The 19,850-nt window shown below is 34.2% G+C and overlaps 1 protein-coding gene across 3 annotated transcripts; it reads left to right on the plus strand.

Annotated features, from left to right (window-relative positions):
• Nucleotides 1-694: 694 nt before the first annotated feature.
• LOC128223108 (uncharacterized) lies at nt 695-17,372 on the plus strand. Of its 3 annotated transcripts, XM_052932364.1 has the most exons (3): nt 12,995-13,348; nt 13,741-13,786; nt 14,775-17,372. In XM_052932364.1, the coding sequence occupies exon 3, from the start codon at nt 14,778-14,780 to the stop codon at nt 16,842-16,844; it is 2,067 nt and encodes a 688-aa protein (XP_052788324.1). In that variant the 5' UTR covers nt 12,995-13,348; nt 13,741-13,786; nt 14,775-14,777; the 3' UTR covers nt 16,845-17,372. The 3 variants fall into 3 exon arrangements, with proteins under 3 accessions (XP_052788326.1, XP_052788324.1, XP_052788325.1); XM_052932366.1 differs by lacking the exons at nt 12,995-13,348; nt 13,741-13,786 and adding an exon at nt 695-803; XM_052932365.1 differs by lacking the exon at nt 13,741-13,786.
• Nucleotides 17,373-19,850: the final 2,478 nt, after the last annotated feature.

Below are 19,850 nucleotides of genomic sequence, written 5' to 3' on the forward strand. Positions count from 1 at the left end.
CTATTCTAAAGTAATTGATACATGTAACACCCGCCTAACGTTCGTATTGGAGTCCTAAAATTCCTAATTTAGCCATTAATTTACTTTATTATAATCCCAATTAAGCCCTTAACTAATTTAAGAATATCCCTTATTAAGACCTAAAATAACTAAAGTTTGGCCATAATCTAGCCCTAAATTTAGTAAGAAAAAATTCTAAATAAGTCTAAGATTTTTTAAGATTTGCCCTAATTTAGCCCTAAAATTACTTACAAATAGCCATAATATAGCTCTAAAACTACTTAAGAATAGATCAAATTTAGCCTTTAATTAATGTAAGAAGCTATTTAAAAGCCTGTCGTTTACAAAGATATTCCTGTTGGTTTATAACTGAAATAGTTTTTGATAGTTTTGATAGTGCATGAATATAAAAATGCAAATTACAAAACCCTAATTGTGTTCGCTGTATCAGTCTCCGAGACAACCTCTTTTACTGAAGCCCGGACCAAACATATGTCCGCCAGATCGTGCAAGGTAAGTCAGACAATATAAACAAAACCGAAAACCGTGATCGATATTCATTTCAATTCATCACATGGCGTGTTGAAGTACTCAAGATATTGACTGGTTTATTGAAGGTCGGTACATGCATAACCAGTCTATTTGTGTCCGCTTTTAACAGAACGTTTGACATTCATATTGAAAACGTCAGCATGTGAACTTGTGTTATTGTTCGGTAACGATATGTAGATAAAGCACAGCCAACTGAATGAATAAACAAAGTCAAAGCTGAATTTTGTTTGGACCAATTACAACGGTTTCCGGTAAGTACAATTTTTAGAGAGTTGTTGGAAGTCTGTCTTTTTCATAGCAAAGTGATAATTTTATTTCTTCATTTAAATATGATTTAGGGAAGCATAGACATGTATGCTGTTGTTGATGTATTTTTCTATACACTATTGTATCGGTTAAATTATTTATTATGTTCGCTTCATTTGTTATATCAGTTTATCAAATCTATTGTCATATGCTGGTGTTCGCAGCAATTAAATTATGTATTCAAATCGATGAAATTGCTCTTTGCTTGTTTCTTACCATTTATGGTGTGAATTTGCAAGGCTGTTTCTCATGAACAATAAGCATTTAAGGTTATTTCCGAAAAAGGTAACCAGGATCATGTTTAAGGCAAGTTATCACGGCTAAACACATTATGAACAGGTTAATGTGACGTTCATATAACAACAAATATTAAACGATACATGTAACACCGTAATAAGACAACAAACCCTAAACGAGATATATAACAACTTAATAAGACAGAAAACACCCAATGAGATATATAACAACGTAATTAGACAACATACACTAAACAAGATATTTTACAACGTAGTAAGACAACATACACTAAACAAGATATTTTACAACGTAGTAAGACAACATACACTAAACAAGATATTTTACAACGTAGTAAGACAACATACACTAAACAAGATATTTTACAACGTAGTAAGACAACAAACACTAAACAAGATATATAACAACGAAGTAAGACAACAAACACTAAACAAGATATTTTACAACGTAGTAAGACAACAAACACTAAACGAGATATATAACAACGTAGTAAGACAACAAACACTAAACGAGATATTTTACAACGTAGTAAGACAACATACACTAAACAAGATATTTTACAACGTAGTAAGACAACAAACACTAAACAAGATATTTTACAACGTAATAAGACAAGAAGCACTAAACGAGATATATAACAACGTAGTAAGACAACAAACACTAAACAAGATATTTTACAACGTAGTAAGACAACAAACACTAAACAAGATATTTTACAACGTAGTAAGACAACAAACACTAAACAAGATATTTTACAACGTAGTAAAACAACATACACTAAACAAGATATTTTACAACGTAGTAAGACAACAAACACTAAACAAGATATTTTACAACGTAGTAAGACAACAAACACTAAACAAGATATTTTACAACGTAGTAAGACAACAAACACTAAACAAGATATTTTACAACGTAGTAAGACAACAAACACTAAACAAGATATTTTACAACGTAGTAAGACAACAAACACTAAACAAGATATTTTACAACGTAATAAGACAAGAAGCACTAAACGAGATATATAACAACGCAATAATACAACAAACACTCAACGAGATATATAACAACGTAATTAGACAACACACACTCAACGAGATATATAACGACGCAATTAGACAACACACACTCAACGAGATATATAACGACGCAATTAGACAACAAACACTAAACGAGATATATAACAACGTAATTTGACAACACACACTCAACGAGATATATAACGACGTAATTTGACAACGAACACTCAACGAGATATATAACAACGCAATTTGACAACGAACACTCAACGAGATATATAACGACGCAATTAGACAACACACACACAACGAGATATATAACAACGCAATTAGACAACAAACAGTCAACGAGATATATAACAACGCAATATGACAACGAACACTCAACGAGATGTATAACGACGCAATATGACAACAAACACTCAACGAGATATATAGCAACGTAATTAGACAACAAACACTCAACGAGATATATAACAACGTAATTAGACAACAAACACTCAACGAGATATATAACAACGTAATTAGACAACAAACACTCAACGAGATATATAACAACGTAATTAGACAACAAACACTCAACGAGATATATAACAACGCAATTAGACAACAAACACTCAACGAGATATATAACAACGTAATAAGACAACGAACACTAAATGAAATAGATATATAACAACGCAATATGACAACAAACACTCAACGAGATATATAACAACGTAATTAGACAACAAACACTCAACGAGATATATAACGACGCAATATGACAACAAACACTCAACGAGATATATAACAACGTAATTAGACAACAAACACTCAACGAGATATATAACAACGCAATAAGACAACAAACACTCAACGAGATATATAACAACGTAATAAGACAACGAACACTAAATGAAATAGATATATAACAACGCAATTAGACAACAAACACTCAACGAGATATATAACAACGTAATTAGACAACACACACTCAACGAGATATATAACAACGCAATTTGACAACAAACACACAACGAGATATATAACAACGCAATTTGACAACAAACACTCAACGAGATATATAACAACGTAATAAGACAACGAACACTAAACGAGATATATAACAACGCAATTTGACAACAAACACACAACGAGATATATAACAATGCAATTTGACAACAAACACTCAACGAGATATATAACAACGTAATTAGACAACACACACTCAACGAGATATATAACAACGTAATAAGACAACGAACACTAAATGAAATAGATATATAACAACGCAATTAGACAACAAACACTCATCGAGATATATAACAACGTAATTAGACAACAAACACTAAACGAGATATATAACAACGCAATTAGACAACAAACACTCAACGAGATATATAACAACGTAATTAGACAACAAACACTAAACGAGATATATAACAACGCAATTAGACAACAAACACTCAACGAGATATATAACAACGTAATTAGACAACAAACACTCAACGAGATATATAACAACGTAATTAGACAACAAACACTCAACGAGATATATAACAACGTAATTAGACAACACACACTCAACGAGATATATAACAACGTAATAAGACAACGAACACTAAATGAAATAGATATATAACAACGCAATTAGACAACACACACTCAACGAGATATATAACAACGTAATAAGACAACGAACACTAAATGAAATAGATATATAACAACGCAATTAGACAACAAACACTCATCGAGATATATAACAACGTAATTAGACAACAAACACTCAACGAGATATATAACAATGCAATTAGACAACAAACACTCAACGAGATATATAACAACGTAATTAGACAACAAACACTCAACGAGATATATAACAACGTAATTAGACAACAAACACTCAACGAGATATATAACAACGTAATTAGACAACAAACACTCAACGAGATATATAACAACGTAATTAGACAACAAACACTCAACGAGATATATAACAACGCAATTAGACAACAAACACTCAACGAGATATATAACAACGCAATTAGACAACAAACACTCATCGAGATATATAACAACGTAATTAGACAACAAAACACTCAACGAGATATATAACAACGCAATTAGACAACAAACACTCAACGAGATATATAACAACGTAATTAGACAACAAACACTCAACGAGATATATAACAACGCAATTAGACAACAAACACTCAACGAGATATATAACAACGTAATTAGACAACAAACACTCAACGAGATATATAACAACGCAATTAGACAACAAACACTCAACGAGATATATAACAACGCAATTAGACAACAAACAGTCAACGAGATATATAACAACGTAATTTGACAACAAACACTCAACGAGATATATAGCAACGCAATTAGACAACAAACACTCAACGAGATATATAACAACGCAATTAGACAACAGACACTCAACGAGATATATAACAACGCAATTAGACAACAGACACTCAACGAGATATATAACAACGCAATTAGACAACAAACACTCAACGAGATATATAACAAAGTAACTAGACAACAAACACTCATCGAGATATATAACAACGTAATTAGACAACAAACACTCAACGAGATATATAACAACGCAATTAGACAACAAACACTCAACGAGATATATAACAACGCAATTAGACAACAAACACTCAACGAGATATATAACAACGTAATTTGACAACAAACACTCAACGAGATATATAACAACGTAATTAGACAACAAACACTCAACGAGATATATAACAACGCAATTAGACAACAAACACTCAACGAGATATATAACAACGTAATTAGACAACAAACACTCAACGAGATATATAACAACGTAATTAGACAACAAACACTCAACGAGATATATAACAACGTAATTAGACAACGAACACTCAACGAGATATATAACAACGTAATTAGACAACGAACACTCAACGAGATATATAACAACGCAATTAGACAACGAACACTCAACGAGATATATAAAAACGTAATAAGACAACAAACACTCAACGAGATATATAACAACGTAATTAGACAACAAACACTCAACGAGATATATAACAACGCAATTTGACAGCAAACACTCAACGAGATATATAACAACGCAATTAGACAACAAACACTCAACGAGATATATAACAACGTAATTAGACAACAAACACTCAACGAGATATATAACAACGTAATTAGACAGCAAACACTCAACGAGATATACAACAACGCAATTTGACAGCAAACACTCAACGAGATATATAACAACGCAATTAGACAACAAACACTCAACGAGATATATAACAACGCAATTAGACAACAAACACTCAACGAGATATATAACAACGTAATAAGACAACGAACACTAAATGAAATAGATATATAACAATGCAATTTGACAACAAACACTCATCGAGATATATAACAACGTAATTAGACAACAAACACTCAACGAGATATATAACAACGCAATTAGACAACAAACACTCAACGAGATATATAACAACGTAATTAGACAACAAACACTCAACGAGATATATAACAACGCAATTAGACAACGAACACTCAACGAGATATATAACAACGTAATTAGACAACAAACACTCAACGAGATATATAACAACGTTATTAGACAACAAACACTCAACGAGATATATAACAACGTAATCTGACAGCAAACATTCAACGAGATATATAACAACGTAATTAGACAACAAACACTCAACGAGATATATAACAACGTAATTAGACAACAAACACTCAACGAGATATATAACAACGTAATTAGACAACAAACACTCAACGAGATATATAACAACGTAATTAGACAACAAACACTCAACGAGATATATAACAACGCAATTAGACAACAAACACTCAACGAGATATATAACAACGTAATTAGACAACAAACACTCAACGAGATATATAACAACGCAATTAGACAACGAACACTCAACGAGATATATAACAACGTAATTTGACAACGAACACTCAACGAGATATATAACGACGTAATTTGACAACGAACACTCAACGAGATATATATCGACGTAATTTGACAACAAACACTCAACGAGATATATAACGACATAATTTGACAACGAACACTCAACGAGATATATAACAACGCAATTAGACAACGAACACTCAACGAGATATATAACAACGCAATTAGACAACAAACACTCAACGAGATATATAACAACGCAATATGACAACGAACACTCAACGAGATATATAACGACGCAATATGACAACAAACACTCAACGAGATATATAACAACGTAATTAGACAACAAACACTCAACGAGATATATAACAACGTAATTAGACAACAAACACTCAACGAGATATATAACAACGTAATTAGACAACAAACACTCAACGAGATATATAACAACGTAATTAGACAACAAACACTCAACGAGATATATAACAACGTAATTAGACAACAAACACTCAACGAGATATATAGCGACGTAATTTGACAACGAACACTCAACGAGATATATAACAACGCAATTTGACAGCAAACACTCAACGAGATATATAACGACGCAATTTGACAGCAAACACTCAACGAGATATATAACAACGTAATTAGACAACAAACACTCAACGAGATATATAACAATGCAATAATACAACAAACACTCAACGAGATATATAACGACGTAATTAGACAACAAACACTAAATGAGATATATAACAACGCAATAATACAACAAACACTCAACGAGATATATAACAACGCAATTAGACAACAAACACTCAACGAGATATACAACAACGCAATAATACAACAAACACTCAACGAGATATATAACAACGTAATTTGACAACAAACACTCAACGAGATATATAACAACGCAATTTGACAGCAAACACTCAACGAGATATATAACGACGCAATTTGACAGCAAACACTCAACGAGATATATAACAACGTAATTTGACAACAAACACTCAACGAGATATATAACGACGCAATTAGACAACAAACACTCAACGAGATATATAACAACGCAATTAGACAACAAACACTCAACGAGATATATAACAACGCAATAAGACAACAAACACTCAACGAGATATATAACAACGCAATTTGACAACAAACACTCAACGAGATATATAACAACGCAATTTGACAGCAAACACTCAACGAGATATATAACGACGCAATTTGACAGCAAACACTCAACGAGATATATAACAACGCAATTTGACAGCAAACACTCAACGAGATATATAACGACGTAATTTGACAACAAACACTCAACGAGATATCTCACAACGTAATTTGACAACAAACACTCAACGAGATATATAACAACGCAATTTGACAGCAAACACTCAACGAGATATATAACGACGTAATTTGACAACAAACACTCAACGAGATATCTCACAACGTAATTTGACAACAAACACTCATCGAGATATATAACAACGTAATTAGACAACAAACACTCAACGAGATATATAACAATGCAATAATACAACAAACACTCAACGAGATATATAACGACGTAATTAGACAACAAACACTAAATGAGATATATAACAACGCAATAATACAACAAACACTCAACGAGATATATAACAACGCAATTAGACAACAAACACTCAACGAGATATACAACAACGCAATAATACAACAAACACTCAACGAGATATATAACAACGTAATTTGACAACAAACACTCAACGAGATATATAACAACGCAATTTGACAGCAAACACTCAACGAGATATATAACGACGCAATTTGACAGCAAACACTCAACGAGATATATAACAACGTAATTTGACAACAAACACTCAACGAGATATATAACGACGCAATTAGACAACAAACACTCAACGAGATATATAACAACGCAATTAGACAACAAACACTCAACGAGATATATAACAACGCAATAAGACAACAAACACTCAACGAGATATATAACAACGCAATTTGACAACAAACACTCAACGAGATATATAACAACGCAATTTGACAACAAACACTCAACGAGATATATAACGACGCAATTTGACAACAAACACTCAACGAGATATATAACAACGCAATTTGACAGCAAACACTCAACGAGATATATAACGACGTAATTTGACAACAAACACTCAACGAGATATCTCACAACGTAATTTGACAACAAACACTCAACGAGATATATAACAACGCAATTTGACAGCAAACACTCAACGAGATATATAACGACGTAATTTGACAACAAACACTCAACGAGATATCTCACAACGTAATTTGACAACGAACACTCAACGAGATATATAACGACGCAATTAGACAACACACACACAACGAGATATATAACAACGCAATTAGACAACAAACAGTCAACGAGATATATAACAACGCAATATGACAACGAACACTCAACGAGATGTATAACGACGCAATATGACAACAAACACTCAACGAGATATATAGCAACGTAATTAGACAACAAACACTCAACGAGATATATAACAACGCAATTAGACAACAAACACTCAACGAGATATATAACAACGCAATTAGACAACAAACACTCAACGAGATATATAACAACGTAATTTGACAACGAACACTCAACGAGATATATAACAACGCAATACAACAACGATACACTGAAGAGGATTATCATGCAAATTATTCTTTAATCTAGAAATTTAAGTGGCCACTATCTATCTGTATCGTACAAGTTCATTTAAATTCATTGCGTCCTTACTGGAATTTATTTTTTTACATATAACTATGATTTTGTTGAAACCCCTTTTTGATGATAAACCTGACAAGACAACTAGTCATCGATGATTCTCATGAAGTGTTTCTATAAATACACAAATACTTTGAAAAACTTAAGAATAAATTTCCTTTCTGGATTTTTATTATTTTTATAATTACACAGTTCATTTATTGATACATGTCATCGGGCTTTTCAAGTATGTCTTAGTAGTTCGTATTGTTTCTTAAAAGTTCTTAATATCTCTAATTAGTTCTAAGTAATTCTTAGTAGATCTAAGTGGCTTTAAGCAGGACCGAAAGTACTGGAGTTTTTTTTTTATTTTAATATTAATATTAATGTACGAGCATTAATACTATAACATCAGAAATATGACTCTATGTTTGGTCTGAACGAATAAGTCGCTTTGGGTCAAATACTGAAAAACACACCAACTGTAAACTACTTTGCTATCACTGAAGATGAGAAATGGAATGCTTGTGCAATGTTGTTTAAGACTTGTAATACTAATTCGGTATCAATTGCAATCAGGAATTTATATCAGAAGTGTATGTTTAATTCCAGCTTTAATGTTAAATATCGTTATAGTCCTCAAGTTACTGTATTGGCGTAATATGTGAATATGACATAAATTTGATAACCAATCATACCTGAAATGTTTTAAACATATGTACTGATATGTTTGTTTATGTAATTTCTCTAGCAGATACGTCAAGTTTTATAATTACACACCGCTCTTGAGATTCATGCTAAAATATCTGTGCAAAATGTTAACCACTAAATGTCAACAAATACATATGATTTAAGGTTGTTATCAGGCTATTTTACTTACTATCATATTCAGTAAAAGTATTAACACTGCTTTGTGCTGGACAATAGTGCTTGTTTAGCACTATCATGTTCAGTAAAAGGTTCAACACTACTCTGTGCAGGACAAGTGTGCTGGTTGAGCAACAATCATGTTCAGTAAAAGGTTCAACACTGCTTTGTGCAGGACATTTGTGCTGGTTGAGCAAGGTTCAACACTGCTTTATGCAGGACAATAGTGCTGGTTGAGCAAGGTTCAACACATCTTTGTGCAGGACAATAGTGCTGGTTGAGCAAGGTTCAATACTGCTTTGTACTGGACAATAGAGCTGATTGAGCACTATCAAATTCATATATGAAGAAAATGCGATCTGATCTATTGTCAGCAGTCTTATATTACTGGATTTCAGATACTTCTTTTCAAAAATTGGCTCATTCCAAGACAAAACAAATAAAAGAAAGTTTTCAAAACGGTAAATATGTGCAGTTTTAAAAACCTACGAAGTGGTTGTGCTCATCCGAGGACATGACATTTCACATATATCAGACTTTATGGTAATTTGTACAATAAGTATAAATGATAAAACTCTTCAATAAAAAATTAGGGAAAGGAAGATTTCATTGATTATTAATGCAAATTGAATTTCATGATTTATCGAGATGAAAATTACGAGAATATTTGAGTAACAATGCACACTTCAAGTCGATGACTGGCTTTTTGTGGTTTTAGATGAACTTATGACTAGGAAATTAAATGAAACAAAAATAATGACACTATCAAAATAACACAACGTGGACACTAACGATACACTCAACAAGGACTTACTAATAAGTTATTTTCTAATTGTCACAGCTTTAGGCCAAGTAAATAATATTCTCTGCCATATCTTGAAAAAAACGATACAATACGATAAGGTTTTTGCATAAAACATAATACATTGTCCATAGCATATCAACATACAATGGTCAATGAATGAAGATATTACACACGCAAAGTTTACTGGAACTATTTAACATATATATCATAACATCCTATAGTTGGTACAGTGCTGGCAAACGTAATAACAAATTTTAAGGATGTTCTCGTAGGGAGACAACAAATCAAACAAAATGCAAAAAATATATTGTCTTCTTTTAATCAATGCATAGAAAATATTCAAATATTATTTAGTGCTGGTAAACAGTTGAAATATGGTTTAAACACTTACACCTTAAGTATCTATGTTTTGGACATTAAAAGCAGAAAGTGATATTCAGACTATTCCTGATTGATATTGCATGATACACATATTGTTTCATTTTGTGACGTGTTAGTAAACCTGCCCGTCTCACCTGCCCGTCTCACCTGCCCGTCTCAATTGCCAGCCTTTGAGCAAAAGTTCTAAATATTGCATGGGCATGTCGAAATTTATATTCATGGATAGTCCATAGGTTTTTTTTCGACGATGAAAGCATGTTGAAATAAGGTATATGTTTTTCATATAATTGAATTATTTGCGTACCCGCCTTGACAGTATTAATTTGTAACTCTTTTTAAGTACTGTAATTTTCGATAATTTCAGTTCGCCAGATATCAGAGAAACCGAGTTCATCCAAAATATATTTTTGAACTTGTATGGTCTATTTTTTAACTCTTTATGTTTTATAAATATAATCGTTAAAAATACGTATAAAAACACGTACAAACTCAATGTTATAATTGTTTGTATTTGTTTTTGGCAAAACAAGAAGAGAAAAATATCAAAATTGAGGTTGTGTTACACATTTCTAGCTTTTCGAAGAACATAGTGCTTACGCATGCATTTGGCAGAACAAAACAACTTGATACAAGATAATTGATACTCAACGTCATACCTATGGTAATCCTTAGCAATTTTCAGTAGTATAAATTTCATGAATTGAGGAAATATTGAAATATTTATATACTGATCCAGAAAATGAGACACTAACATCTATTTTCGAAAAATTGATTGCATTATTGAGCCAATTCCAACCTTGTCAGTTTAATGCAGTATTACCTTTATGCGTCCTGTATAAAAGATAAGTATTCTTTACTTTCAAATCAAACGTCATTCAAAATTTTCACAATACCAAAGGCATATGACACAATTTTAGCTCCATATTCGATAACTGTTTGTGAAATTTACAGTTTTGTTTTTTTATAGAAAAATGGAATCTTAGAAACACATAAAATTCAAAATAAAAATAAATCATGGTTGGAACATCTTGTAAGGGCTAATGTGGTCATAAATCCAGACACGGTAAACAACAAGCCATGTGAATCCACTACAACGGCATTCATGCGGTTACATGCAGAGTGCATCATACATACGTAAATATCAAATGAAATAATCCAGGTTTTTGGACGGTATGTAATCACTGCCCCTGGACGCATGCACAATTTGTGATTTACGTCAAACAGGTATGAGTAGACTTTCCAAGGTAAATGGCCAAGACAACAACATCTTAAGGAAAGCTTTTTGTACGGGAAACTCTTTCTTGTACGGGTATAAGCATATGCTAACGGCTAGTAATATCAACTGGTCAAATAAACCAATAAAAGCACTTGGGATTTATTTTGGTTTAAACCCGAGACAGTGCGCATCTTTAAATTTGGATTCTAAAGTAGAAAAATGCAAAGAGATAGTACAAGGTTGGTCAAAAAGAAAACGTTTTATGGAAAAATACAAATTATAAAAACGCTACTTATTCCAAAATTCACGTATGCCTTTCATGCATTGGTCGTTCCGAATCATGTGATAAAACTATTAAATAAAATCATATTTAGCTTTTTATGGGATAACAAAAAGGAAAAAAATAAAACGAAGGACCCTTATTGCTGCAAAAATGAAAGGTGGTTTACATATGATATAGATAGAATCTTACATTCACTCAATAAAAATAAAGTGGGTGAAATCTTTAATTTCAGAAGGAAAAGCTCATTGGAAAGTTACCTAAATATATGATGCAAAAGTTTGGTAAGGATTTTCTAGTTTTTTCTATGAATCTAGATAGTCCTCAAAGCATTGCAACAAAACATGTTTTAAAAAGTTCAATTTTATTTTTCAGTTTATCATGTACATAAATAATTACACCACCGCTTTCGCGTTTCGCACCTTTAGGTGTATTTTGCATGTTCAACTGATAATAATAAAAGTTCTTTACCTGACAGTTATAACTATCATTTAGCCATGTTTCCGTTAATATAAGAATAACATTTTCATTAAATAAAGCAATGATTTCCTCTGAGTCTTATTTGTTAAATCGTTTACCAATTAAACATTGTACATTGAATAAACAAAATGTGATCCCAAAATTCTCCTCACTACTGGCCTATTCTGACACATCAGACTGAGGTGAGCTATTTTTAGCCTTCGTGTCTTGTTTCTCGATCCCCTACGCTGTAAGTTGCTGGGATTCCACTGGTTTCTTACTCCCCAACTGTTGTATTTTTAACCTGTTGGAAAACAACACCACGGGATTTGCGTGTAGTGCTAGTTTTCACCTGCTGTTTGGAGGCATTTATACTGGACTGTGTTTGCACTTTGCTCGACTGATTCTGTTTAATTTGGGTGATAGTGTTTTCCTTGGACTTATTGATAAAAGTGTGCTTTTGAGATGGACTATCAGCCCGACTAAACTCCGGTAAGACCTTGTGTTCTAATTCTGCATGTACATGTATATTGTTTTGGTCACGTGTTGTGTCACTTTTGTTTACAAACATAGGAGGGAAATCATTCTCGCTTTCTGAGTCACTTAAGGGCATTTCTTCCTCAAACACGTCTGTCGTGCAAATAGTTATCGTACCCTCGTTTTTCTGATCGAATTATCGATAGGACCATGGTAACAATATACTATTCGCAATGTAGAAAACGTCAACATTGAATTTAAGCATGTGAACGTTGAGACATTTTATCTGTAATTGTTTTAAAACTGTACATTACAAAACAAAGTTATCACTTTTGTCGGCAGTTTTGTCAGTAGGCAGTATTCCACTTTATTATACCCATTAGTATTTGTTTTGTTATCCTATATAGAAAATGAACTCAACAGAGCCGGCTTATCCCCTTTGATCGATTCTCAGTAAGTAAAAAGATATTATTTTTATTTTAAATGTGGCATACGTATACATCAAAGATTAGGATGCTAGACTCGTAATGTGTTTTAATTAGAAATGAAAATACGAACAATAACAAGGAAGTCAAACCTGCGTTTAATTTGCACATACTCGCTGCTTATAAAAAACTATTATCTTTGATCTTGGCGCATCAAGAATATAACTGAAATTTAGAATTACCAAAACTGTGCTTTGGACATGTTTTGAAACGCATGCTAAAAGTAAGATACAATTAACTATTGTTGGTTATGTAAAGGTTACTTTTTGTGTACCAACATTATCTCAATTCATTTTTATTAAGCGCCAACACATCCAGATCGATTAATACTTCACATCCTCTAGACTTCGTGCTTTTATAAACACAGACACAGAAAAACACGCTAACGCTCGCATGCAAGCATACACGCACATCAAAACAAGCATTTACAGACCTTGACACGGTAGCATTTACGCACATATGTTTACACGGACGCACTCTCTGATGAACGGAAGCACACATGCACTAGCGCTCACACTCTCTCACAAGCATGCACGTACACACACATACGCACGCACGCAAGCACGCACGCACGCACGCACAAACACGCACAAACACGCGCACGCGCATGCGCACAAACGCACGCACGCAACAAACACACACACACACACACACACACACACACAAACTGATGAAGGTCAAATGGCCGAAACATTGTTTCATTAATAAAATAGCTTGTTGACTTATTTAAACATCACTTTAGTTAAAGTGTATTAAAATATATATATCTATTTTTGATAATACTTTTCATTCTATCAAGTGCATTTAGCGAACACACTTTTGTTTGCCATGATATGTGATTTGTGATACATTGTTTTTTTTTTTACAAAATATTGAATTGTAACAATATAATGAATATGACATGTATATTGAAACCACTGTATTCAACTTGTGTTAATGGGTTTCGCGTTTTTCAGACAATGGACCGTGACCCTAAAGGCCAGCAGGTGATGTCCCTGAGACTGTCCAGAGTTCTGAGGGACATTGGCGTTACGAGACAGAATGTGGCTCGGAGGAGGAAGACATACTTAATACATGAGAAGATGGACAATGCTATCGACATCATCACCAATCATGGTCTGAAGAAAATGTTTGTCTTCGGTAGCCAATCGGAAGGGACAACGACTCTAGGCATGAAATCAGATACAGATTGTTTGAATTGTTTAAATGATTTCAGTGTGATAACAGACTGGGCAGACTGGGAGCCAGGGAAGGGGTGTCTTCTGATGATAAAGAACGATCGTTCTCCGCCCCAGCACTGCTGTTTACAGATTGTGAAACGTGACTGTCCACTGCCTGAAACACTGGACAATGTGAAAGCAAAATGGGATGTCGAAGAGACAATGGATGGAAGGGTGCTGTTGAAAAACACTTGGATTGATAGTTGGATAGAGCAGTGCTTTGGTCGGTTATTTAGGAAACAAGGGCCATCAAGAAGTGCTCACAAAGATCTAGACTTCATCATCGCGTTTAGATACAATGGACCGCTGTTTGAATGCAATTTCCTATTCACAAGACCAAAGCCCGGTCACTGGCCGAGACATGAAACACTCGCAAAGGCACGTCAGTGTGAAACATTCCTCGTCCCACAAGGTCACGCCGAGAGTGATCAGTCAAAACTGGAATGGAGATTCTCTACGTCACTGATTGAAAGACTGCTCATGTTTGATCTCAATATTTTGAAAATACAGGTTTACACATTTCTAAAAATTTTACGAAAGTCTTTTTTCAAACCGTTAGTTGGTGATAGACTTAGCACGTTTCATTTTAAAACCGCTTTATTGTTCACCCTTGAGACATATCCTCCAGAAATCTGGCAGGAACGTAACCTGCTGCAGTGCGTTATATTCTGCCTGAAAACTATTCAACGATGGTTCAACCTTCGACACTGTCCACATTACACGATCTCGGGAGTGGACCTGTTCGTGGGAAAACTGAGAAAATGGGAGTTTCCTCTCCTGTCAACCGTTCTGTCTGACATGATAGACAACATCATGGACTATGTCACCCAGATAGAAATGGATCAGATTGGGGAGAGGATCGTTGACAGACCAAGAACATTCAGTACAAGACTTCAGAACACATTGGCTACAGTGGAGGGATGCTTTTATACATATATAATACAAATATTCCGTTTCGACACGATGACTGAAAGTAACATTTCCGAAACAAAGAACAAAATCATAAAAGTTCAGGAAATTCTAAATGAATCGGATATATGGGCAGAATTACAACATGCAGTGAAGTTTCTTTATCAATACCTTGCCACCATGGCGGCATCTACGTGTCTTCGCTCGAACCAACCAATACCACCAGTCATTTACCGTCTCTACGAGGCCTCCCTGGACTCTGACCTCACTTCTAGCAGATTAAAGTTGGCATCCATGTTGTACTGCAGTGGTCAGTATGAGGAGGCTAAACTGGTGTTGACCTACACCGAGAGTCAGCTGCATGTTGATGTGTGTCAGGTGTGTCCGTGTGCGGGAAGGGCAACTCATTTGAAAACTGAGACGTTTCTACAAAAGGTTTATGAGCTTCCTGTTTTGGAAGTGCTTAAACGGCATGTTGCATGCAGCGTTGCTTTTAATTCATTAGAAATATGTTGTGTACCTGCGTTCCTTGTATACGAGATGCATAGAGTGATTCGTCCTGATGATTTTTATCACAGACATCCAATAAATGATTATTGGATGGACCTTGTTATCATTGACTCCAAACCATTTATGTTCTACCTGCAGTACCTCACATTCAGACAAATTGGAGAAGAAGAGAGAAGACTGGAAGTCCTAGACAAGTTACATAACTATGTTTGTGTTGAGAGTCGAGGGCGTGGACATATGGAGACAGCCCTCAATGTACTTGGTCAATGCTATGAACTAGAGAACCAATATGATATGGCACGGACATGTTACAGAAAATCCCTCGAGCTCTTTCCTTACAACAACGCAGCCAGATGGCATATCAATAGACTCCTTCAGCGAGCATGAGGAATACCATAATATCAGAAGCGTATCGCCCTTACATGGCCGCTTCGATATTCCAATAAGCATTTTTAAGTGGGTGATATATCTATAACATTTTGAGAAGTGTCTGAATTAAACCATATGACATTTCGACAAGAGTATGAAGCAATGCAGGCTACATGCGTGCATGTGGTGACGTAGTAACAATAAAACGAACTTCAAGTTGTTTCATCGATAACAATTATTTTTTCGGACAGTACATCTATAGTCGAAAAGATATAAAGAGAACGTCTCCGTCATCGGTTGCATTGCTTTTTTATATAGAGTTTCTATGTCTAGAACAATAAAACATTCGAGTGAAACTACCTGTATTCATAGTTACAAATAAAATGTAAATGAACGAAATTCTCAATGCAATTAAGATAACAACGCTTTATTCTGTCTCTGACTGTAAAAAATGTATGTTGGTTTAAACATATTGTATTCAATATATGTATCAATATCAGCTTGCAACAGTGTTTGAGATACGATTATGTAAATGATGTATTGTAACAGAATAAAAACAATTAACAGAGCTTTTTATCTCCCTCTTCGAGATTAATCTGCATTCAAAGATTAATTAAAAATTGGTTCCGGTTTTACGTACGTTTGTGCAGTATGAACACTCGAGCGCCATCGTGTGAGCTTAAATAAAGAATATTTGTTTACGGACTTAAGATGAAGTAGCAAATTTCTGGTTGTATTCTGAAAATTATGAAAATGAATAATCAAACAAACAGGTGAGTCTGTAATCATTGCCTACGGAATGAGGACGTACATGTACATACAGAAGATTTTTTTTATATTAAAACCAAACAACAAATAAGTTGTTATGTCTTAAAAGCACTCAAAAAAGCTCATCTCACGTTCGATGTCAGTTAAAAAAAGAAAAAAAAATATTGATAAAAAATGACTAAAGACAGTTCATAAAACAAAAGAAACCATGGAACAAGGCAAACCACGAGACAGGACAGAACATGAGACAAGACATAACAGACAGAACATGAGACAATACTTAACATGAGACAAGATAGACCATGAGACAAGACATAACATGAGACGAGACAGACCATGAGACAAGACAAAGTTAACCATGAAATAAGACAAACCATGAAACAATACAAAACATGAGACGTGAAAAAAACATGAGACAAGAGAAACCATGAGAATAGACAGAACATGAGACAAGACAAACACACGTCAAGACAAACCAAGAGACGAGAAAGAACATGACACGAGACCGAACACGAGACAAGACAAAACATGAAACAAGACAAACCATGGGACAAGACAAACCATGAGACAAGACAGAACATGAAACAAGACAGAACATGAAACAAGAGAAGCCATGAGACAAGACAAACCATGAGACAAGACAGAACATGAGACAAGACAAAACATGAAACGTGACAGAACATTAACCGAGACGGATCATGAAACAATACACATCAGACAAGAATGGACAACCCATGAGACGAGACAAACAATTGGACTACACAAACCATGATACGAAAAGGAAATTGAGACTAGAAAGAACATGGGACTAGAAAGAACATAAGACAGTCCAGATCAAAAGAACTTGAGAAAAGACAGAACATGAGACAATACAAAACATGCTACAAAAAAGAACTTGAGACAAGACAGAACATAAGACAAGACAGAACATGAGACAAGATAGAACATGAGATAACACAGAACATGAGACAACACAGAACATGAGACAATACAAAACATGCGACAATACAAAACATGAGACAAGACAGAACATAAGACAAAACAGAATATGCGACAATACAAAACATGCGACTAAAAAAACATGAGACAAGACAGAACATAATACAAGACAGAAAATGAGACAAGACAGAACATGAGACAACACAGAACTTGAGATAACACAGAATATGAACAACACAGAACATGAGACAACAAAAAACATAAGACAACACAAACATGAGACAGCACAAAACATACAACAACACGGTACATGAGACAACACAGAACATGAGATAACACACCCATGAGACAACACAGTAAATGAGACATCACCAAACATGGGTCAATGATACAACACAGAACATGAGACAACACATACTAGGAGACAACACAAAACATGAGACAACATAGAACATGCGACAAAAAGAACATGAGACAATACAGAACATCAGACAAGACAGAACATGAGACAACACATAACTTGAGATAACACTGAACATAAGACAACACGCACATGAGACAACATAGAACATGAGATAACACAGAACATGGGACAATGAGACAATACACACAAAACATAAAACAACACAGAACATGAGACAACACAGAACATTAGACCTGACACAACATTTTATTAACTTAGTTAAACGCATGTTATAATAACTATTTCTCCTCATTTGTATTCATCAGAGATTTGATAATGATAAATCTAACGTGGTACGCACACAATTATCACACTGATGAACATGAATTGGCCTCCTATCCAAAATAAAGTAGGCGCCCAAACAGGTCGCCCCCCCATGAGGCGCCAACAAAAGTACTCTAAACGATTCCAAAATACGACCAAAGGAAGCATATTTTCACAAGAAACTAACCCTTCGTCAATTTTGATAAAACAATGCAAACAAAACACTTGCACGCATACTGATTTTGTCATAGAAAATTTTGGGAGTGCCAATTTAAGATATTTATAAACAAAATAGCTGTATCCAGAATATGGCGGATTTATCACATGCAATGAATAACGTTACAATATCAGGCGTGTAGCTGCTGAATCCACATGGTTCTGAAGAAAAATCAACAAATCAGCTCTAATTGCAGTATGCCTACTTGACTACAAAACAGACCATATTTGTATCATATTAAATAAAGCACCTCAGAACGCCCAGAATTCACTAGATTGCCTCTTGGCTTTTACATATTTTCGAGGGGGGGGGGGGGGGGCTCGCACAAATATAAATCCACAAAATTAGAGGTCTAGCTACGCCCCTCATTATT

This window comes from Mya arenaria, chromosome 17 (genome assembly GCF_026914265.1).
Source record: "Mya arenaria isolate MELC-2E11 chromosome 17, ASM2691426v1".
In the NCBI taxonomy this organism is placed as follows: domain Eukaryota; kingdom Metazoa; phylum Mollusca; class Bivalvia; order Myida; family Myidae; genus Mya; species Mya arenaria.

Excerpts from the sequence above, each read along its gene's own strand:
- LOC128223108 (XM_052932366.1), top strand. The coding sequence starts at position 14,778 with ATGGACCGTGACCCTAAAGGCCAGCAGGTGATGTCCCTGAGACTGTCC.